A 22,994-nucleotide genomic window follows, 5' to 3' on the forward strand; every position below is an offset into this window, starting at 1 on the left:
GTGCATGCAGTTATTGGTACTGTGGTTGACATCCGGACTGTAAATAGGGCCTTTGGGGATAAAATACTGGAACAGAGTTGGCCGAGAAGATACCATAAATGCCCAGTTTATGTTCAAATGCTATATCTGTTCTCTCTGCGGGTCCTCCACTCCCTCAAACGTCATGGACTTTGTTCTTTTTATAAGCACAGATTTTTAAAAAAGCTAACAGAGCTCAGTGGAAGGCAAGGTTCTGCAACGTGCTCTCATACCTGCCAAGCCTTCATATTTTCTTGCAAAGCTCCAGTGTAATGCCTCCTTTTTTTATTGGAACAAATTCTTTCAGATGTTCAAAATGAATGTGCATATTTTCCATACAGAATTAGAATGATAAAGCCTACAACTCTCTGGTAATTGTGCATGCAAATTTACCTTTGATCACCTGATTCTCCATGGCCTTTACCTATATGGGAATTTACACCAGGGCAAAGTGAGCATAACATGCTACCATACTTATGATAGTGAGTTACATTCACTTTGCAATAATTTTGCACGAGAGTAAATAAATACATAAGGTGCAGGGCAACAGAAAATCAAAGCTGTAGTTGTCTAAGTAGTTACCTTTGTGTGTAGTTACCATGATGGTACATGCAGTCATAGTAATGGCATATGCAAATGAAGCACACATGCCTACGTGCACAGTTTTGAAAATCGGGTCTCTTGTAAATGAAGACCTGGAGCAGCATGAAGATGCTTAGCAATATTACTTTGTATCATAATGATAGTATCTCTGAGCCTGTATAAATAATAATTGGCTGTTGAGGAAACTGCAAGTCTCACTTTCCCAGATCACAGAATGAAGTTCATCTGGGGCATGGGATGCTTAAGAATTCCAAGATTGTTACATATTTCATATATATCCATTGGGTTTAAGCAGCAAACACAATAGTCTCAAACCAAAAACATAAGTGCCCTTGGTTTGATCTTTAGAACCAAAAACCCATGTCAGCACTGATGTCTCTGTTTTACTGTTTTTTCTATGCAGTTACCAATCATCATCTTGATTTTTCAGGTTCTCCAAATTTATCTCCAAATCCTATGTCCCCAGCACATAATAATCTGGGTAAGTATGCTGTCTTCATAACCGTGTGTAATTATAATGCTAGGCATATCGAGTATATATTAATGATGACATTACTGATGTTGTGGCATTATTTAATGCTTCTTTGTGCTAATTCCCATTATTATGGCAACAGAGATTCACGATAGCTCAAAGTTAGTACAGAGATCTGAGCTTACAACATAGGGTTGGATATAAAACAAGATGCAGTGACAGACCAAAAAAAAAAGGTTGGGGGGGGGAATGCCAGGGTGAATGAGTGTGAGGGCTATAACAAAAATATGATCTGGTGATCACACAGGTTTGCCAGGAATGCATCCTGCTGGTTCTTATTTTAATAAAGGTGTTTTAAATTAAACTCTCTCTTCTAGAAAGCACCTATATAATTTTAGTTGCTTATTAGCTATCTAAGGTGATTATCTGACCACCATTATCTTACTGAGTGCCTCACAATCTTTTTAATTGTATCCTCGCAACACCCTTGTGAAGCAGTGCGAATATCCCTATCATACAGACGGGGAACTGGGGCACGGAAGGACTAACTGACTTGCCCAGGGTCACACAGGAAGTCTGATGGAGCAGGGAACTGAACCCAGATCCCAGGCTAGTGCCCTAGCCACCCGACTCTCCTTATAAATTTTGTGTATTGGGATAATTGAGTAGGGGATGAGATTGGTAATGGGATGTTGCGTGATGGAGTTTTGGAGAGCACAAGGGCACAGTGGGGAAGATGAGACCGGGAAAGGGTGGAAAGAAGAAACAGTAGTAGGCTAAAAAGCAGGTGGCGTGCTGAAGCACTTAAAATACGAGAGAGGCAGATTACAGAAGTGAGTTCAATATACTTGAATTGATGACTGTTGATATCATGGTGCTCACGTACCGGATCAGTTGTTCTGTTGGTTTGGTCCTGCAGGGTGCAAAGCACTCCTATCAGATGTAGACAGTCCCTGCACTGAAAAGCTTAGGGCCAGATAGTAGCTGACCTCTCCATGGACACACAAGGTGAGGTCAGGGACCATTATGTTGCTGATGCAAGCCTTCTGGTTCCCGTGTATGTCCTTCTACCTGAACACAGGGATGGGCTTAAGGCAGGCCCTTTGCACTGGCCAGAACAGCCGAATTCAATCTGGGGACCTAGGCAGCAGTGTAGGTCTCTGCAGCCCTGGGCTCATCTGTAGGCACCAAGAGCATAGTCCAGACCATTGCATTATACCAACACATCAGTGGTTCTGTTTTCATCCTGTCAACTAGAGATATTTAAAATAATAAATAAGAGGAAAACTAAAGATGTAGAGATCAGGGTTGTATAATTCCCTGAGATAAGCCTTGTAGATTTTGAGAATGTATTTCTGAACTTGTATTATCTCTTCAATGTGTATCTGATGGTGCTCTGTATTTTCATGCAGACTGACAGAGGGGTCAGATCTAACCATATTGTTGAGCTCACCCCATTTGAAATTACTCTGAGAGGTCACCCTCATAGAAAACCCTTACAACCCTGCATACTGCAGGATCCATTCTCTAAATGTTACTTAAGCCAGTAGGCACAGACTACTTCAGATTACTCTTAAAATGCCACAGCCACAAAGCTTACATATGCTTACAGCCCTGGCACAGAGTATCTTGACAGCACTTCAGAATTTCAGGCATTGGCTGACTTGTTTTTGGATGTCTCGGGCTAGTCATTTTTTTTTTTTAAAAAAGAGGGTGCTATATATATATATATATATCTGGGTGGTACTAACATTTTTCTTGGCTTAACTGTCAAAGCCTAAGAGGGAAGAGGGGTTTTTTGGGTGTTTGGTTTTTTTTGACTGCATCCTTTATGCTCAAGTGTGCTGCTTGTGAGTCAATTGGAATTTCCCATGTTTCTTATCAACATTTTAAACAACAAAAACCCCAATCCGGATTGCTTTTTGTTGCTGCAGATAGCAATCACCTCACCCAAATGAGTAAGGAGTCTCTAGGAATCAGGCTTCAGTGCATGTTTTTTCCAACAAAGGCAATGGTTATTAAAATGTGCTGCTTGGCTGGTTGGTCTGTAGGATGTCTAATGTGGTGTCTGGTAGCAAAGACTAAACAAGGGCAGCCAAAGCATGTTAACCACAAGTAATCCGTTTGTAGTCTCTGAAACTGGAGTCAGAAAGTGTAATAACTTGAAATAAAATGAAAGGGACACAGCCAGGAGTTACAAGATGAACATTTGTTGTTCTTTGGCAAGTGGAGGTTTCAAAAAATACATATCTTTTTTAAAGTTTATTGTGGGGTGTTGAGTTGTGGGTAATTTTGAAATAAGTGAAATGACACATTGATGATCAAACCTGTCCTGTGTCAGTAGTGATGGAAAGCTTGCTGCCATCTACACGCTGTTGGGTGATCTGCCCAAAATGAAGAGTTGGTGGTGGTTACAGGGTAGATGACAATACAAAAACAAAAAAACCCCAACCCACTTCCTCCCTCAACTGACCGTGTCAGCAGACAAGCCAAGGACTGAATGGGCCATGGGAACTGAACTCTCTTCTCCCAGCACTGCAGATGGTCTCTCCAGATCAGAGGGAATGTTTTGGAATGTGAGTGCACCTGGCAAGGAGTCCACTTGAAAGAACTTTTTTGGTTCAAAGGTTTAGTTGTCAAGCACACGTTTTTAGTGAAAGTTACGAATACCAAGTGATCTCCTATTTCTTTTATTTAAACTAAAAAAAAACACCCCAAAACAAATCTATGGCTTCTGGTGCTCTGTAGATATTCAGATTGAGGTCAGGGAGTTTATACAGCAAAGGGCCAGAATTGGATATGCATATTGTTATCTAGAAGTTTGGTATACTGGAAATCCATTGTCCTCTTCCTCAGTGTTGGCTCTACAAGAGGCTTGACACAGACACACACTGCAAGTGAAATAACCACATACCATATGGTCAGATGAGTTAGTAATACAGGCCTCAGCTGGTTTCTGTGGTGCAACGCTGCTACTCAAAAACAAACAAACAAACAAAAAAAAAAAGTGGTATTCCCAAGCCTTTCTGAAAGTTCAGTGGTTATAGAATGTCGTGATAATGAGGAGAGTGTGCTCACAGTCTTGCTTGCTTTCTCTCTCTGTCTTGCTTTAAGGATGAAGTTAGAGATGTGGCAGCCATAACTGGTACATATGGATTAAAATACAGAATTTCTGGCAGAGATTGTCTCATCTGAGAATCCAGTGATGGTGTTGCCTTACAAAAGAAAAATAACTAATCTAAATGTTAGGATCTGAAATAAGAGGCCTTTAATATTTTCTGCTCACCTGCCCTAGTCCAGTACAGACCTTCCTGGCCAGCATCTTTGTAATTTAATGTAGTTCTTGAATATCATTAGTTGGTTGAAATTTTCCACAGAAAAATATCGATTTTGATAAAATTTTCCCTACTGGTAGATTCTAAATGAATAGTCAGTATTTCAAAAGTTAAATAAATTTTTGCCTTGACTGTCATCTCATGTCAGGTTGTTTTTTTTTTTTTTGAACTGAGAAACTTAAACATTCAATTGACAGTTTTTGGATTTTCGGGAGTTCCCCCCGCTCCCCTACATTAAAATTGTGAGGAAAGGGTGATGGGAAAACCCCTTTTCACACTTTTTTCCAACTGAAAAATAGAATGAAAAAATGTAGGGTTTGTTTTTTTTTAACCTTTTCACACCTTTGAGAAACTTCTGTTTTGACTGATTTTCAATATTTGCTGTGGAAAAGTGAAATTTTTGGACCAGACGTTTCAAATGGCCATTTCCCCCACAAAGTTTGGAGTGGGAAAAATGCTGGGTTTCCAGCAAGCTCTGTGTAGTATATACTGGAGGAATGCTAGCTGCTCTGAGCATACATTACAAGTGCTGTTCCTTGCTTGATGCAAGAATTTTCAGAAAGGAGCCACCAGTCTCATTCCATCTTGTTGTATCAAGTACTTCACCAAATTTCCATGAAATAAGATCGGAGATAAATTCAGTGACCGATCTCACTGCAGGGTGAGTGCTGGGAATAGCATGAAATGATTTGTTGTATCAATTCACTTTATATTTTTACTTAGATTGATGTAAAGAGCCTGCAGTTGTTCTCTGCAGCTGAGCCAACAGAAATACTGCTAGAGGTCTAGCTCAGAGATTATGGGAGAATAAGTTGGATGGGTCTCATCCCAGTACTCGGGACATTTATTGACCTCATGATTCAGCATGATAGGGATCCTTTCATGAGAGGGACTTGGGACAGGAAAAAGCAAGCATCTTGTGTATCAGAGTTTAAATGGATTGGCAGTGCCGTGCATGGAAGATAGAAGGAGGGTTTACCTGGTTACGATGTATCCTTTATTTAGCTGTTTGCACAGTCCCTGTGGGCACTGTGTGGCTCTAGCATTACTACAACTCCTTACTTGCGTGAGCACCAAATCCATAAAAATCAAAATGATACATACAGACCACTTCTAACTCAAGAGGTAACTCACTCTTTCCATGGTGGCTTAAAACTTAGGCTAAGCCTTATACCACAATCATAGGGAAGGCAGCATCATTAAACATTCAGCTGCATTTCTTAGAGACTAGTGCATTTCCAACAAGATTCATGAGTGGTGAGTTTGTTGGTTTCTGTCTTTCCTCAAATTGCAAATCAAGCTGAAAGTGAAATTTCCGTACATTCCTCAGTGGGGACCCGCAGTCCCCTTGAGACACAACCCAAGTGGAGGTGGTTGCTGAAGGAAAGTACCACAAAAGTATATACAGTCCCACAGGTTGAGGATGCTTCTACAACCCAAGGGCAGCATCACTCTGAAGATACCGCTTGCTGGGCTAAAAACTTGTTTTGCTTTTATGAAACTTAATAGACTCTTATTTAGAAATGTTTGCTCTTGGATAAGAGCAAGCATAGATTTTTTTAAAGCAAATGAGCATGATCTAATTTACCTTGATTAGCAGTGCTCTTTGCTATACATTTGTCAGAATGGTTACAACACTCACAGATAGGTGCCGTAGTCCAAAACTGCTAATCGGTGAAAATTGTAGACACACGCTTGACACATGGCAATCCCAGTGTAGTAGTTAAATGAGTAACATAGCAGAAAAAGGCAGAGGTGGAAAAGGAACAGCATGTATTGTACTTGATGACTCGTGGATTTGTACAATGGCATGTGAACATGTGAGGGGAAATATTCAAAGATTTTTTGCTTTAAGTTTGAAGAAACCTAAGTTTTATGCTCATAAGAATGTTATGGAATAAAAATCTCGTCAGTTGAGGCCAGGGTCCCCCGTAAGTATGTAAATACTCTATTTTATGGAATTATTTTCTATTAATTTATGCTTTGAGGGTTACACTCTGATTCCTTTGGGCCTCACTTTCCCTTATGCAGGCAGGCATACACCACCTAGGAGAGCAGAAATGTCAGCCTTAGCTTGTGAAGTAGTTTCCTTTTAATTTGTTCACTGAAGGGAGCATAGGTTGCCCCTCAATAGAAAAAGATAAAAATGGGCTCCCACCCTTCCAAAATTCCTGGATTTGGCTGGGATTTGCTGGGGTCAAGTGGCTTTCGCAGAGCGGACCTTTGCCTTCACATTGCTGCTTGGATTCCTGGCGTGCTGTGGCACTTGGACAGCACATTTCCTGAGGAACCAGCAGCAGGTTGTCGGGTGCCCTGAGAACGCTTTCCCCTCAAAAATTGTGGAGATAAGTTATTACAGTGCAAGTTATTACAGACTATCTGCAGTAACTGGTGCTGGCTTCTGTGGAAGTGGGAGAAGAGGACAACAATCAGCAGAGTAATAATACCTAGCTCTTATCTAGTGCTTCTCATCTGTACATCTCAAAACACTGTACGAAAGAGGCCAATATCATTATCCCCATTTTACAGATGAGGAAACTGAGCACAGGGTGGGGAGAAGTGATTTGCCCAGGTCACCTAGCAGGCCAGTGGTAGAGTTGGGACTAGAACTCAAGTCTCCTGGTCTGGTACTCTATTAATATGAGACCCACCACTGAGTGTTGAGGATACACATTAAATGTTCAGGAAAGTAAGGGCGCTATTTACACAATACCTGAAACAGTGAAAGAATGTTGCATCTGTACTGGTACTCATTCTGGTTTAGAGGAGTATAAAATAGGGCTCAGTCCTGCTGCCGCTGTACTCGGTCGGAATTTTGCCATTGATTTCAGTGGAGGAGGAGCAGTTCCACATGGTGCTGCTGGTGTTTTTGAGGTATGTGGCTATCCTCACATCTGTATCCCACTTACTGGGATATGTTAACACTTGTATTGTCTTTCTGGTTCAGATAAATGCAAGGATCATTTGGACTGTTCTAGTGTGAAGGCTGCATTTTTGGGTATAGCTGAGTGTGGACTTGAACAGGATATAGTTGGATAGCAGCTTCATTTTCTCTAAGGAGCTGGTAACAGATCTTTTATATAAGAAATGACACTGAACTTATCTTCTTGGGCTGCTCGTCTTTGCAAGGAGAGGAGGAAGAGAGGTGGGGCCTGTCTTTGATTGTCAGAGCTGGTGGTCTCTATAACCCTGTGCCTGGAGCACTGAAGAAATACCATGGGGGGAACCTAGCAGTAGGAGCTGGAAAGATGGTGCTTTCTGTTGCTCACTATTAAATCTTCTCCCCAACTAAGGAGCAGCAATCGGGTGTTTTGAAGATATCCTCACTTGCTTAGAATGGGGATGAGGAGATTAAATTACTATCGACTGTTACTGGAATTGACTTTAGCAGGAGTAGAAGAATTTCAATTTCTTTACTCTTACAATCACACCCCTCTTGCATATTTAGTACTGTCCTCTTCAAAATGACTCGGTGCAATAAGATGGTGCAACCAGTTTCAGTTGGGCCCACCGGCTGAATCAAACCACTGCCACAAAACTAAAACCAAAGACTTGTTATCTGTTAAGGAAAGTAGATTTCCCTTTTACAACTTTCCAGATAGAAGAATGATGAGAAATAAGTATTCCCAGTAACCTTGACACGGATCCCACATACATTTGGTGTAAATCAGGAGTGTCTCCACTGAAGATAGTGGAACTAGACAGGCTTAAAACTAGGGCCAGTGAACTCAGAAGCTGGACCAGTGGGCCAAAATTTTGCTCAGTTACATCCATCTTACTGAGCGCAGAATTTAGCCCGTTGATTTTAGGTAAGGCACAGTAGCTACCTGAAATTAACGTTGTGTTTTCATTGTTTATGTGAGTTCAGTTTTATAGGTGGTAAAGATGAAGTCAGTTAAGTGGTAGTGTTGGCTATTTGTGATTATTCTGCATGCCAACTGCTTTGGGGTTGATGCAACTTTCTTGCTGCAACCCATTAAAATCTGTCAAGTAATTAAAGCTTGGTTGTTAAATAAACACAGGCAGTGGAGCTGAATAATATTCTTAAATGTTTCATTTTCTTCAAAGGACTTCTCTGATTTCTTTCTTGTTTTGCTTTGTGCAGATCTGCAGCCTGTTACCTACTGCGAGCCAGCTTTCTGGTGCTCTATATCCTACTATGAACTCAACCAGCGAGTAGGGGAGACATTCCATGCTTCACAGCCTTCTATGACCGTGGATGGCTTCACCGACCCTTCTAACTCAGAACGCTTCTGTCTTGGCTTATTGTCTAATGTGAACCGAAACGCAGCCGTGGAGCTCACAAGACGACACATTGGTAATGCCTATTTTCTTGTTGTTGTTACCATCTGTTGAGTGGGAGGGGAATGTGTAGAGGGTTGGATACAGAGTGCTGAAGATTAAAATCAGCCATCTGTGTAACTTGATCAGTTTTAGTTAAGTATCTTCATTATTTTAACATATTAAAATTCCATAATATAAAAGAAAATTAATGTTACAACAGTAAAATAAAAAGATGTTTTAGAATGGATTTATTATACATTGTAGAAGCTGAATTGTATCTATCGATAAGAAATTTATTTCTAAATTTTATGAGAGATCTCTTGTATTTTTACTCTTTCATGCCTGTTCCCTCATGAATAGAAAGCAGTGGCTTGATCCAAATTTCATTGGAATTAATGGAAAGACTGCCGTTGATTCAATGGGCCCTATCTAGGCTTTTATAAGATAATCCATCACCTACACACATTTTAAAGCAGTAGAACTGCATTTCCTTCAGTGGAGCTATTCCTGATTTACACCATGGAAAGCAAGAGGAGATTCAGGTCCTGACAGTGCTGAATGTTAAATAGCAAGTTAGGACCCGATTCTGTCCTTGGTTAACTGGTATAAAAGTTAGTGGAGTTTTCCCCATTTACACTGATGAGGGCAGTATTAGGCCCTTCGAATGCGACTTAATGGTACAAGTTAGTTTCCCTACCTCCTGCCAGAAAAGCAAACCCTCTTCGACCAGATTTTATTCTTCTTTGTACCCTTCTCTGGGGCAGAACCAGTGGCTCCTTCACTTACCAGGTGTTTAATTTTTTCATTACTAAAATGGTTCCTGATGTGAGAAATCCCAAGAGTCTAAAGTTAATCCTTAAGTTCATCAGGTTCCATATGCTTCAAGCAAGACTGAATGCAAAGTTTCCACACTAGCAGTGTGAGAGCACAGCAAAGGTTTATCAGAGTTACATAGACTGATACCTGAAACTTAGGATTTTTCAACTCAGATTGTATTTATTATATTCATTTATGTATTTCCCATGGGAATTAAAGCGTTTTATATCAGGATATAGTGAATGTTATCTCAGGCTAAACGTAACGGTTGAGAAGCCTTATATAATTTTATTCTAAATCAATTAAAATAGTGCCATACATCTGTGGTGACTCTAGGAGGAGGTTGAAAACCATATGTTGAACTGATGAAATGTTCATATGGAGAATATCGGAGTGGCTAAGGGGAGGCATTTCTCAAAGTGGCGGATTTGTGCAGTGCATGCTGCAAAGGATCATGTGGCTGGAGAATGCACTTCTGGCTTCATAAATTGCTCTTCCACCTCTCTCAGCTTGAAGTCCTCACGGAAGTTTGTTGTTCCCAACAGCCATTGAAAACAAAATTACTATGTTCTTTTCCCATCATCACTGACCTTGCTTGATTCCTCCCTTTTTGATTCAGAAGTAAACCAGATTTCTAAAAACTCTTCTTCCAAATGTTTGAGGTTTTGAAGATGATAAATGTTTTCTGCATGCTTCATTGCTGACTGACTAAACTGAAACAGTGCCATGTGTTTTCTAGGAAGAGGAGTAAGGCTGTACTACATTGGAGGAGAGGTGTTTGCCGAGTGCCTTAGCGACAGTGCCATTTTTGTCCAGTCTCCTAACTGTAACCAACGGTACGGCTGGCACCCCGCAACTGTTTGCAAGATTCCACCAGGTAACCAAGCCTAGCCTTACTCACTTATGCTGTATGCACTGTCCTGTGTAACATTTACATGTGAAGAATGGGAGCTCTGCATACAGAAGTTGAGCTATTCAACAAAATGAACTGGATTTGATAAATACTATTGGTTTTAGGTTTCTGATTACTATAAACATATTTTATGCCATCTCCACAACTTCAGCAGTGTTACTTGATAGCATGAAGGGTAAAGTTACTGTTATGAGAGTTTCTACTGTATATCCAGCCATCATCACCAGTGTCCAGGTTCATAAAGGTAAATGTGTAAGGTACCTTAAATAGATTCTGATTCGTTTAAGCAAGAACACAGTCGGGCTCCTAGTCTGGATGTGCTTTGCAAACTATTGGTACTATACAAATAAGTAATACAATACTAGTAGTAAATGTTTTTAAACCTTTTGCTGAATGAATATATGAAGAAAATCCTTTTAATTTACATGCATCTATGTTCTTCTCTGTTATTTTCCTACTTCTATTTTATGTTCTTCTTCTAGGGAAACCACATAAGAGGCAATTTCATTGTCTTGGTTGTAGTACTTATATCTATCTAAAACCTACTGAAAAGTCACAGGGGGATTTTAATAGGCTTTACTTAGAAAATAAAAATACATTTATAAACCTTGTGTCAGATATACATGGGTGGGTTGTGTTAGTTAAGTCAGGGTGTGAGCATATTAAGCTTTTTCAAAAATAAAATTTTTATGGCAAAAGTATCTAGAAAATAATATTTGGAAATAATGAGCAAGCCCACCCTTGAGATAGGGTTTTTGTTGGAGGGTTCACACACTTGATGTGGCTTTGGGCCCATCCGTGGCCTCAGTTTCCCTTCTCAGATAGTTCACCAGCAGCTTCCAGTGCTTTTAGGTTGCTGAGGTGACTTAACCCTCTGGCTAAATCACAAGAGTCCACTAGAATCATAGAATATCATCCCAGCCAGGGCTTTGTCAAGTCTGACCTTCAAAACCTCTAAGGAAGGAGTTTCCACCACCTCCCTAGGTAACCCATTCCAGTGCTTCACCACCCTCCTCGTGAAAAAGTTTTTTCTAATATCCAACCTTAACCTCCCCCACTGCAACTTGAGACCATTACTCCTTGTTCTGTCACAGGCTCCAAAATTAATTGAAGTTCATAAGCAAACACAACCCAATCTTCTGCTCCAGGCTTGTGTCTGGCATAGACCTTCCTCTGCAGGTCTGCACTCCTCCACCACGGTCTTTAGCCCTCCTCTTGGGCTCAGCGTCCAGCCTTTTCTGACCTCCAAACAGCCTCAGAGAGTTGCAGCATAGGGGGAACTCATGCCCACTACATGCTATGGGTTTCCAGCCCATGAACCCTAAACAACTGGGCAATCTGCCCGTAATACAAACTGCCCTGTCTTTCCTTTCCAGGACCTCTTTGTATGTGCTTTGCCTGGCTTCCTCACTGGCCTTTTCCTGGCTCTTCTCTCTCTTTTTAATGGAGCATCTCCCTGCCCCCAGATCTGCTCTCTCTGAAGCTTCTCCTCTTACTGAACACAAGCTGCCATATATCTTCGAGCAAGATTTATTCTAGGATGGCCTGTTCCTTGATTTTCCCAGTGGAACTCTTACAGACTCAACCAATGGGTAGCCAGGTCCTGTAGCCGCCGGGCCCCTACATGTGGACATGCTCCCAGCAAAAATGGCTTGATCCCCAAACAGATGACAATATGAGTTATGGTCAGGCTCACAAAGCATGCTCAAGCGTCATTTTTTTTAATCACTTATAATTCGTCTTGATCCAAGCATTTGTTTTTCAAACTTGGACATACTCCCAAATGAACACTAGTCATGTGCCAAGTTTCTAAGTCCAGCACTTAAGTTTTCTGGGTTTTAAAAAAAAGTGTGGCAATAATGTTTTACTCTGGGAAACTTGTTATTTTTTCAACTACCCAGAACTCAAAACCCGCTGAATGGATTCTTCTTTAGCTTTCAGCTGGGACCAATCATGGAAAATTTCAATTTGAAAGGGGAAATCCTTGGAACGTTATGAACAAGTGAAAAGAGTGTTATAACTGAAACAGTTCCGCATTCTTAACTATAGTACTTGCTACCAAACTATATAGTGTAGTCCTGACATCTGACTTTTGACAGCAAGAGCTATTTTGGCAACTGGCTCTCTACAGGATGGGGTGGTGATGACTTCTGCTAATGGATACCATCTAAATTCAGCTTTTATGGTTTCTTTTGTTTTTAGCTTGTACATTTCTACTAATTCCTTAATTACACTGTCAGAAAAATTAGCAAATATTAAGAGTTGAGATTGTAATCAAGGTTTGCATTGTAATGCAGAGGAGATGAATGTGCTTTGTGTAGTGCACCTTCTTTATCCTTTGGAGGTAGAAGGAAGTGCCATGTGGTGATGCAGTCTGTTTTCATCAACATAAACATGCTGAGGGGGCAGTAGGGTTCAGCATTGTGGCCCATAACTTGGTATTTCCTTACTTTTTTAGGGGTTGAATTGTGGGGGTGTTGCATTTATAACCAAACTTAATTTCTTTTAGAAGTTTGCTTCTTATTTATGCAATCTGTCCATAATGTAATATGGTTTGGGGATGGGGAGAGCAGAGTTAAGTGGTTTCTTTCCTTAGGCAGAAAGAAAGGGGATTTCTTAATTTAGTTACACTAATGCCATGTTGTCATGTTCCTGACAGGGTGCAACTTGAAGATTTTTAACAACCAGGAATTTGCAGCCCTCTTGGCTCAGTCTGTGAATCAGGGTTTCGAGGCTGTGTATCAGCTGACCAGAATGTGCACAATCCGAATGAGCTTTGTCAAGGGCTGGGGAGCTGAATACAGGTCAGATCTTTTGTCTTCATCTTTCAGTAGACAGCACATTTTGTGCTTATTACCACAAATCATGCATGCTGCAGTCCTTGATTTTGGGAGTCAGAGTGCTCAACAAGGTCTTTATATGCTGCTTTTAGAGTAGGAGACTAAGCCAGCAGTAGTTTTATTAAAGCAGATAGAATGCATTTCTTAAGAATGTGTTTTTCAAATGTTTTAATTTTGTTTCCATAACTGGAGAAATGAGAGGAAAAAGCAGATCAATCCAATATAGTATAAGCTGCACCATTCCTCATTGGGAGGATGTGTATCTGGTTACAGTGTTGGACAGTACAGGATCTCTAACTGGAGCTTAACTGTAGGTGAATCCAGATGGACATTGTAAGAAAAATTATAAGTTATTTATTTCTTGAAGTTAGATTTAAATTTGATGGCTGGCGTTTCTAATGAGCAGAATCATTGTGAGCATTTATTAGTGGATTAGGTTTAGCCTTAACATTTCTTTTGTCAGGGACTTGTGGGATTAAATTGAAAGCAGATGGTCTTGGAAATTTACATTTTAAGATATTGGTTAGGGTCGTTGAAAAATTACTGTAAAATCAAATTCTTCTTGCCCCATTCTCATTGCCTGCCACATGGCAGTTGTTTAAATGTCCTTGCAATTACTGATCTGTTTGCTGTCCTTTCCATAACTTAAAGGAGTATTGAGAGGACAAATTAATAATGACCACTGTAGTTAGGACATACAGTGTGGTGTTTCCTAATACTACAGTACTCGTACAGAAAGCACAGGTTAAAAATAAATGCCAGAGCTTATACTGCCATCCTGAGTAGCATTGCATTTATCAAGCAAACAGAGCTTATAAATGCTCCGTAAGTCACAAAGGGAGGAAAGACAATATTTGCTAATGCCAAATGGGGGAAATGAAATTTGTCAGAAAATAAAGATTGTTTTGTGACAGAACAACATGCAAAGGATTAAAACAAGATCTGCTCTTAAAAATAATTATTTGATGGTGTTCCTTTAAATCTGCAGCCTTATTTAAAGATTCTGTGGTGATATTTACCATCTCAGGATATGCTTGCAGACATGCCTGGCTGGTTCTTCTTTACAGTCTCCTGCAGCAGAAGGGGTTGGGTGGCAATGGGGGGTGGGGTGATGCTATAGTATCAGCTGGAGCCCAGGCCTCTCACGTTACTCTCTTCCTTCATCTCTCCAGATGTTTGGAGTCCATTTTGTTTTTAAATCTTCTGCACCCAGGCCAGACCATTTCAGCTGTGGCTCCTGGCCATGGTCACTAATGAAATCCAGATGAGCGTGACTTACTGGAAGTCGGCTATCTCATTGGAGTATTGTAGTCAGTGAAACTCTATGCTCACATTTACTGTAGCAAAGCCCAACATTTGCTTCCGTGCCACGAGAAATTACATCTAATTGTCTTTGTCATAGCACAGTTATTTGTTGAACTGATTCATATGAAAATCTCATTGAAAGCTGCATCTAGAGCATTGTTTTAGTAATCTGTGCTTTAGCTGCTTAACCAGTTGAGCAATCTGTTGGCAGGATGTTTGAGTGTTTTTGTGTTCCAGCGATCAGGGGGGCAATTGCATAAGAAGGCCATGACACACAGGCTCTTCTCTGACAGCAGAGCCTAACGCAGGCAAGCCAAAAAGCAACAGAAGGCATCCCTGGTCTAACTTACTGAAATCCATCTTCAAGCTGACATGCTGTCAGTGAAGTCTGATTGTCTTGATAGAGTGTCAAAATAAAGCATGATGTTATAGACTTGGGGATGGGGGGAAACAGCATGCTAAAGAATAGATTTGTATGTAATGGTGCTGAGCTATTTGTTGGCATGCCCTTTTCAGCCAGTGTTTGAGGAGCGGACAAATGTTCCATTTTAACTTCAGTGAGAGTGTTTTAATTTCATGCTGGCCATGAAGGGGATGTGTGCTTCACTGAAATGTCAGAATGAGCGAGACAGTTGTTCCACTCCTCCCTTGCAATCCTTCTGTTCAGGTGGCTCAGGACACTTCCATTAGTAAAAAAAAAAAAGACTCACCCTTGGGCCACTGCACAGAGTAAACCCTGCCAATACACCCACTCTTGTGGCGGCAAACAGTATGCTGCCAACTCTGGTCAGCCATGCTTGATTTGGAAATGGGTGTGGTGCCTTCCAGGCAGTGTCTCCATTTTAAGACCAGAGGGTAATGGATATACATTCATAGATAGAATAGGTTGCAGCTCTCGCTCATGTAGGCAACGAAGAAGGGGTCTCCTCACTGTTATTCTGCAGCTCAAATAGCTGTTGCATGATTCATCTAGCAGCCCCTCGGAGATTACCCCAACACCAGCTAGGGTCTTGATTCAGCAGCAGTTTTTCCCAAGGCCACTGAGGCTTTGACTTCCTCCTCTTAAACGATTAACGCTTAAAACTCTGAGGATGGGTTCTAAGCTGAGAAATAGAGTACGCTTATCTCCAACCTCTCCCTCTTCTTCCTTCTTTTCTGCAACAGCTGCACCTGCCTCCTGGCCCCAGAACAAGCTCCCTGAGCCTTCCCTTGGTTAAAAGCTGAAATCCAACTTGATACTCTCAAGCAGGAGGAGAGATTCCCCCACACTGTCCCTTGGCCTTCCTCTCCCTGCTCCATGGCCCTTAAGCCTTGTGGAGGCACATCACCTGCTCCAAATGGCATTTGGCCTGAGGGGGAAAGACTTAGTAAGAGGGCAGGTTGAGGGAGGAAGGGGAGGCAGGACAGGATAGAAGTTCCACTAGGCAACAGCTCTGGCTAAGCCTCCTCCATCTACTCACTACAGTTTCCACCTCTCTGCTCTTGAATTGTTCAGGAGATACAGGTTAGTGGCAGCCTACAGGTTAATGATGTGTTTCTGAAATACCTACTGGTCTAGGGGTGTGTGTGTGTGAAATAAAAATTTATTTGTACAGTGCCTGGCAGTTCTGCTTCTTAGCTGCTCCTTTTATTCAGTTGGTCAAATCTTAACTTTTCTCCTCCCCGCAACAGCCCTGGAAACAGCATAACTGCACCAATTATTGCACCTACAGGGACCCTGAGCCTGTGGAGTGGGGAAGGGTGGGAAATGCAGAGATCCAATGCATGGGTCTGAACCCTCTCTGCAGACCAAGCCACACCTTCAGAGTGGGTGTGGATGTCATCTGGATGATGGGGTGAGATCCCCATATATCTTTCAAAAATTCTGCCATATCTGAACTTTAACCAGCTGCTAAAACCCAATTCTTCGGTTGAGTGAGTGTCCTGATTTTTATTTTTATTTTTAAATTACACACACAGTGAAGTGTTCGATCCAATCTAATTATGAGACAAGGTCTGTGAAAGGCATTTAGACAGTAGCCTTCCTTTCTATCTAGAGGATCAAATGTTGCCTCCTTTCAGAAATCTTTAAGTAGTAAGTAGATGCTATTGCAGTTATCTCCTGCCATGATCATAAAGCATATGGAAGGGGGAAAGGGTTTTTGGGGTTTTTAATTTTTTTGTAAAAACAATTTGGCAGCATATGCACAAAACATGTTGTTGTAGAGAAGAAAGACATTCCTTTGGGGTAACATGCAGGGCTATTGTCTAAGCAGGAAAGAATGTTTTAGTAGCTGTAAAATCTCTTCATATTTTTAAAGTTCTATAAGTCACATTTCTGTTCTGTTCTTTTTTTCATTCTTCTAGGCGGCAGACTGTGACCAGTACCCCCTGCTGGATTGAACTGCATCTTAATGGCCCTTTGCAATGGCTAGACAAGGTCCTTACACAAATGGGTTCTCCAAGCATTCGTTGTTCCAGTGTATCTTAAGGAAACATCTCCTTGGGTGGCAAAACAAGGACTCTGGAAAATGGAATCAGTTTAACCCTTTGCAAAAAGCATAATAAATAAATTCTCCATAGTATTCACATGATCAGAAAAAACATCAACTGCAAAAACAAGAGGTTGTTTTTAAATGAAGTGCTCATTTTAAGCCACTTCCCTGAAACTATGTTAGCACATATTATGGGCTATTGGAGTAAGAATTTGAAGCTGATATTTTTCATGCTAAGAACACGGACTTCCATTTTAGTGGAGTGAAGCAAACATTCTTCACTTAAATCCTTGTAGTGCCTATGTTGCCTCTGCTATGTACAGCTCCGAGCATGGGGAAGCTGCTTTCATCAGGTGCTCGCTGGGTTGGGGGAGGTTTTCTCTTTGTGTTACTGAACTTCAGCCCAATGCAACATAGCATCTCTGTAAAGCAGATACCATTGAACGTTGCTGCTAAGCCCCGCTTCTGTGTTGCTCTCCGACAGCCTGACAGGCATGTGTCTGCCCTTTCTGAATGGGCCAACCACAGCAGAGGGGCAGAGGTGTTAAATAAAAACAACACACTCACAAAAGAGATTCCTCCAAAAAAGCACTGAGGAGTCCCCCAGAGAGAGTGTTTTTCCCTTGTCAGACAGCGGACAATGAGGCAGGCCTGGCTTTGTGCATGAGATGTATAGTTAATATCACCGTAATCTTGGAGACTGGATTTACGTGAAGCAAAAGACCAACGTTAAGGTTTGTTTTAATGTCGCTGCAGTGATATTGATTAGCTAGGGCAGCTCTCAGAAAAGTGTGTGTAACTCATTGCAATGAGCTCTTGCCACATCTGGATGAGTTAAGCCTTCCTTGCTGGGTAGTCCATTTGCATTAATTACATGAACTTCTGTATTGTATCCTCTCGATATGTTGAATGGTATCTTACACTTTTTAAATGTTATGGGCTCAGTTAACTTAGTGGTGGGCCCTAGAGAGGAGAGCTACCCAGTCCTTGCTGCCACATTCAGAAAGAGCACATGGGAGTAACCTGATTTAGAGCATACAGTGCCATCACATGCCACTCTACAAATTTAGCTATAATATCTCAGATACAGAAATACTCTCTGTTGTTAAAACCTATGGTCAAGGTGTTTTGTTGCCTGTTAGAAGAAAGTATAAGGGGAGAGCGTGTTTTTACGTGTATTATAAAATTCTTCTGTTTTTTGTTTTTTTTTTAAATATCCTCACTTGACAGTTATAATGGTAGTTGTTCCCAGTAATGACTGTCATGGCAAGCAGAAATAACTTCCACAACTGGAAAAAACAAACACACACACACACTGCTTGTTACAAGCTAAAATTTGCCATACACATTTCATAACTACTTCTTTGCCACTCGATCATCTGTTTCGTTTTGTTCCTGTTAAATATCATACATGTTTGTGCCAAAATGTCAGGGAAAAAAGCCTACCACATTCAGAATTTCCTATGGAAATCTGATGTAGAAAGTGAATTACAAATCTATGTCTGACTCTGGGAAGTATAGAATGCTCTTTGCAGTGCTTTGTGATAAATAAAGCCTCAATCCTGCAAGGACTTATGCACACGATTAACTTTTAGACATGTGAGTAGTTCCTTTGAACTCCATGTGACTAGTCTTGTGAGTGCGCATTTGCAGAATCACAGCCTAAGTCTCCTAACTGGGCAGGGAGCTTTTGATACCATTTCACAGATGCATTTCAGGTGTCTGCGTGTGTCTGGTCTGTCTATGTACTAAGGCTTTTATTACATACTTATTCCCTTGGTACCCATTTATGTACTGGCCAAAATAATTGGTTTACAAAATCACACTTTTGTATTTGGAGGCATCACCAAGGGAGGCTACAAGGGAACCTTTCTTTAGTATGCATACCAGACAAATTCTCCTAGATTTACCCTGCTACACAAGCTTTCTGTCCCTATGTGCAGGAGAGTGACTATGCTGTCAGTTTCACACTCAAAATGCCCTTCAGGAGGTTCCTTGCCAGTATTGTTTTCTCCTAGCAAATAAAGGGATGTCTTGGAGGACGACTTTCCATCAAACGTGAGGAATGACCTCTAGTGTGTAATTCATGCTTGTGACTGAGAATTCCAGAGCAGATTTGCAGAGGGACTGATGCTCCCACTGAAGAATCTTCCCCTACAGCTTTGACTGGAGCTCTCGTGGAGCATCAGTGCTTGAATCAGAGTACTGGAGGTTTCTGTCATTCAGTATTTCTGCAGTGCATCTGAATTTGTTTAACTATGAATGCCTATGATTCATGCATGGAGAGGGGGTCTGAGTAATATGGTATTCGCAAGCCATTTAAAAAGAATAGGTCTGACTGTCATTGTGGATTGATTTGTTATATGTTGGCTTCTTTACTTGCAGATATGGGCTTCTGACATAACTGCATGGAAAGATCTATTCTGGAACTTGTTACAGAGCTGTTTTGAATGGATGTTATGGTTAAAAAAAAAACTGCTATGTAAAAACAGCCCCAGGTTTCTTCCCTGAGCATCTGTAGTTGGATCTGCTTATTTCACTGCACAAGCCCTGTTTTACCTCCTTACATAATCATGGAGGAAGCTGGCCTCTATTCTTTCTGGTGCCTTAGCAACAAAACTGACATCTTAAATTTCTGATTGTTGAATCTTTATAACTAGTGATGGTGTAAAACAGAAAGAATCCAGTTTGACTTTAAGATTCCAAACTGAGTTAGCAGGGTAGCAGCTAGGGGAAGGGGCTGATTGTCTTTTTTTATATGAAGTTCACAGAGAGAATCTCATTCTCCAAATCTGATTTTCATGTGGACTTACTTGGCAAAGCAGGTATCTGTTTTATTTGGCAGAGGGTTAAAACCTGCTAACCTTTATTAATATTTAGCACAGAAAGCAGTATGCAGATCATGATGGTAAACTGTGGTTAGCAACATCATCATTCCTGTAAAATGAATTCAACTAGAAAACAAGTGTCTCAGTCAGTACAGTTAGAGAAAAATAATGAGGAAAAAAGTTATCTTAACTTGAATATTAACTTCCTTTCTTCGCCTTCTCACTAATTCATAATAGCTTTATGGTTTTAAAGTCACCTTTTAAGTTCAAGTAGAGAGTACTGTGCCATTTAAACAGCTGAAAAGACTAGGGGAAGAGAGAAACATTGTGATTCAAGGGTTTTGTGTTGCACAGTTTCAAGTGGATATTGTACAGATAAAACCTTGTTCCCCATCAGGTTTGAAACGTACTGAACGTGTCTGAATCATGCCATTTGTGGATGACACTACTGAAAGGTAGCACTTGAGCGTAGCTTATTGTACTCAGCATTGCTCCAGAGGTGCATGTGTGGGTTGTTTTTGTTTTTTACTTATTTTCTAAAACTTTATTATGGTAGCTTTGATATGTAGCACAAATGTATGCAGTCAGCCATGCCTTAGCTTAGATGACATATGTGTACTGGAATATCCTCTCATTTAGCTGTAGTCTTGGCTAGTTTACCAGGATTTCATACATTTTTGTTACAAGCTCAGAGTCATTAGCAGGAACTTTGACTCATTTCTAATTGGCGTTGCCCTACACAAGGGCACGGCTGCTGGCAGACGTTACAGATCGCCTTGTGATTTTAATGACTGTGGTGAATTTTTTTTTATTAATGTATTGGACTGAATTGCAGTGTGTATTTTGTGTTTAGCTTGTCTTAGACTAAAATCCAGTGCTATACCTTTGATTTAATCAACAGCTATAAAGTATGTGGGTGTGCAAAGCAGGAGGAATTGGAAGCATCTCCAACTTTCCTCAAGGCTCTTGCTACAAACGTTTAGTCAAGGAATGATGATGGATGGGTGACCTTAAAGAAATAATTTCTATTCGACCAGTTTTCTCTCCTCTTAGAGGGAAGTATACTTGGAACAGTACAGAGACACTGTAGGGTGACAGATTTTCATAGCTGAGTCTGAAGCAGCTAGTGTAGATGTCCATATCTCATTCCAGTTACTAACTGGAAGAAGCACTAGGAGGTAGAGCATAGCTCTGTGGAGGACTTCAACAACACAATAAAATGTCTCAGTGTGAGCTCTCCTGGTACTCTGAGGCACTGGGTAGGTAGAAGGAATAGAATATCAAGAATAAACTGGTCTAAGCTAGAATGAGAAATTATTAGTCACTATATAGTAGTTGATTGAGCTGTATGGTTAAGGAATTCAGTATATTCTTATACATGTTTTTATATTTATCTACTTTCTTTGAATATTCAGATGAATCAAATATTTAATTTTTAACAGAGCGCTTCAAGGGTTCCTATTAAAGATCTGAGGTTTCTCATATGCTCCTCTCTGATGATTGTTAATAATTAGGATGTTACTGATGTGAGAGCAGCTAGACATCTGTCCAAGAAATGATCAGCAGACCCTTGCAAATTAAACAATACATTGACTTTTGTTCCATTTACTTCAGTTTATGTTGCAGAAGCACTTGTTTGGGTGGCTGTTCTTTTGTCTTTTAGCAATAAATGCCATACACAGATGGGCCATTGCACTGCGCTCTTCAGGTCTTCTAGTTTGATTATTTTACAACAAAATGAGACTTTAAAAATAATGAAAGAAAGCATTACTCAGTAAATGTTTTGGTTAATCTTCTGCTTCCTCCCATCTGTGACTACTAGACCAATCTGCACCATTGCAGCCTGTTCCATCTTGAGGCGGGAGGAGGCCCATCTCTTTGTTTCTGGAGGGAATTATTCCCCCCTTTTGTAGCTGCCTATGAGCACGTTTGCATTAGTATTTAGATTTTCTTACCCTGAGATTGTATGTTAATGAATGGTTCAGCTGCCTATGTGCTTTAGCTTAAGCATTATTCACCTGTTGTTACTAAAGGCCTGTACCATGTATGCCCTCTTCTTTCATATGTGAAACTTCTATTTTTGTCATTTTAATAAACTTTAATTTGAAAACAAGGCTCTTTAGCAAGTAGATGTCATTGTACTTAGGGTGTGTCTACACTACGAAATTAGGTCGAATTTAAAGAAGTCGGTTTTGTAGAAAGCGTTTTTATACAGTCGATTGTGTGTGTCCCCACACAAATGCTCTAAGTGCATGTAGTCGGTGGAGTGTGTCCACAGTACCGAGGCAACCACCTACTTCCGGAGCATTGCACTGTGGGTAGCTATCCCACAGTTCCCACAGTCTCTGCCGCCCATTTGAATTCTGGGTAGAAATCCCAGTGCCTGATGGGGTTAAAACATTGTTGCTGGTGGTTCCGGGTACATATTGTCAGGCCCCCCTTTCTTCCCTCCCTCCATGAAAGCAAGGGCAGACAATCGTTTTGCGCCTTTTTTCTTGAGTTACCTGTGCAGACACCATACCACGGCAAGCATGGAGCCCGCTCAGCTAACAGTCACCGTATGTCTCTTGGGTGCTGGCAGACGCAGTACGGCATTACTACACAGCAACAGTTTATTCCCTTTTGGCAGCAGACAGTGCAGTATGACTGGTAGCTGTCATCGACGTAGTCCAGGGTGTTCTTTTAACCGACCTCGATGAGGTCGGGGTGCCTGGGCAAACATGGGAGTGACTCAGCCAAGTCATTTCCCTTTTAAGTTTCGTTTCATAGTGATTCAATCCTACCGGCAGTGCACTGTCTTTTAATCTGCAGCCAGCAGAAGAAGATGGCCAGCAGTCATACTGCACTGTCTTCTGCCGAACACCCAGGAGATGACGATGGCTAGTGGTCATACTCCACAGTCTGCTGCCAGCAAGATGTATAAAGATAGATGAAGTGGATCAAAACAAGAAATAGACCAGATTTGTTTTGTATTCATTTTCTCCTCCCTCCCTCCGTGAAATCAACGGCCTGCTAAACCCAGTTTTGAGTTCTATCCTTCAGGGGGCCATTCTGTTTCTCGCAAAGCCACCCTTTTTATTGATTTTAATTCCTGTAAGCCACGTCG

The 22,994-nt window shown here is 41.0% G+C and overlaps 1 protein-coding gene across 1 annotated transcript in view; it reads left to right on the forward strand.

The window, feature by feature from the left end:
* SMAD3 (SMAD family member 3) overlaps positions 1-22,001 on the forward strand; it is a 104,235-nt gene extending 82,234 nt beyond the window's left edge. The window contains exons 5-9 of the mRNA XM_048866893.2: positions 1,052-1,102; positions 8,534-8,746; positions 10,268-10,405; positions 13,101-13,245; positions 16,933-22,001. Of these exons, the coding sequence (XP_048722850.1) occupies positions 1,052-1,102; positions 8,534-8,746; positions 10,268-10,405; positions 13,101-13,245; positions 16,933-17,056 (671 nt within the window). The 3' untranslated portion in view covers positions 17,057-22,001. The remainder of the gene's footprint in view (positions 1-1,051; positions 1,103-8,533; positions 8,747-10,267; positions 10,406-13,100; positions 13,246-16,932) is intronic.
* The last annotated feature ends 993 nt before the right edge of the window (positions 22,002-22,994 follow it).

Source organism: Caretta caretta, chromosome 10 (genome assembly GCF_965140235.1).
Source record: "Caretta caretta isolate rCarCar2 chromosome 10, rCarCar1.hap1, whole genome shotgun sequence".
Taxonomy (NCBI): domain Eukaryota; kingdom Metazoa; phylum Chordata; order Testudines; family Cheloniidae; genus Caretta; species Caretta caretta.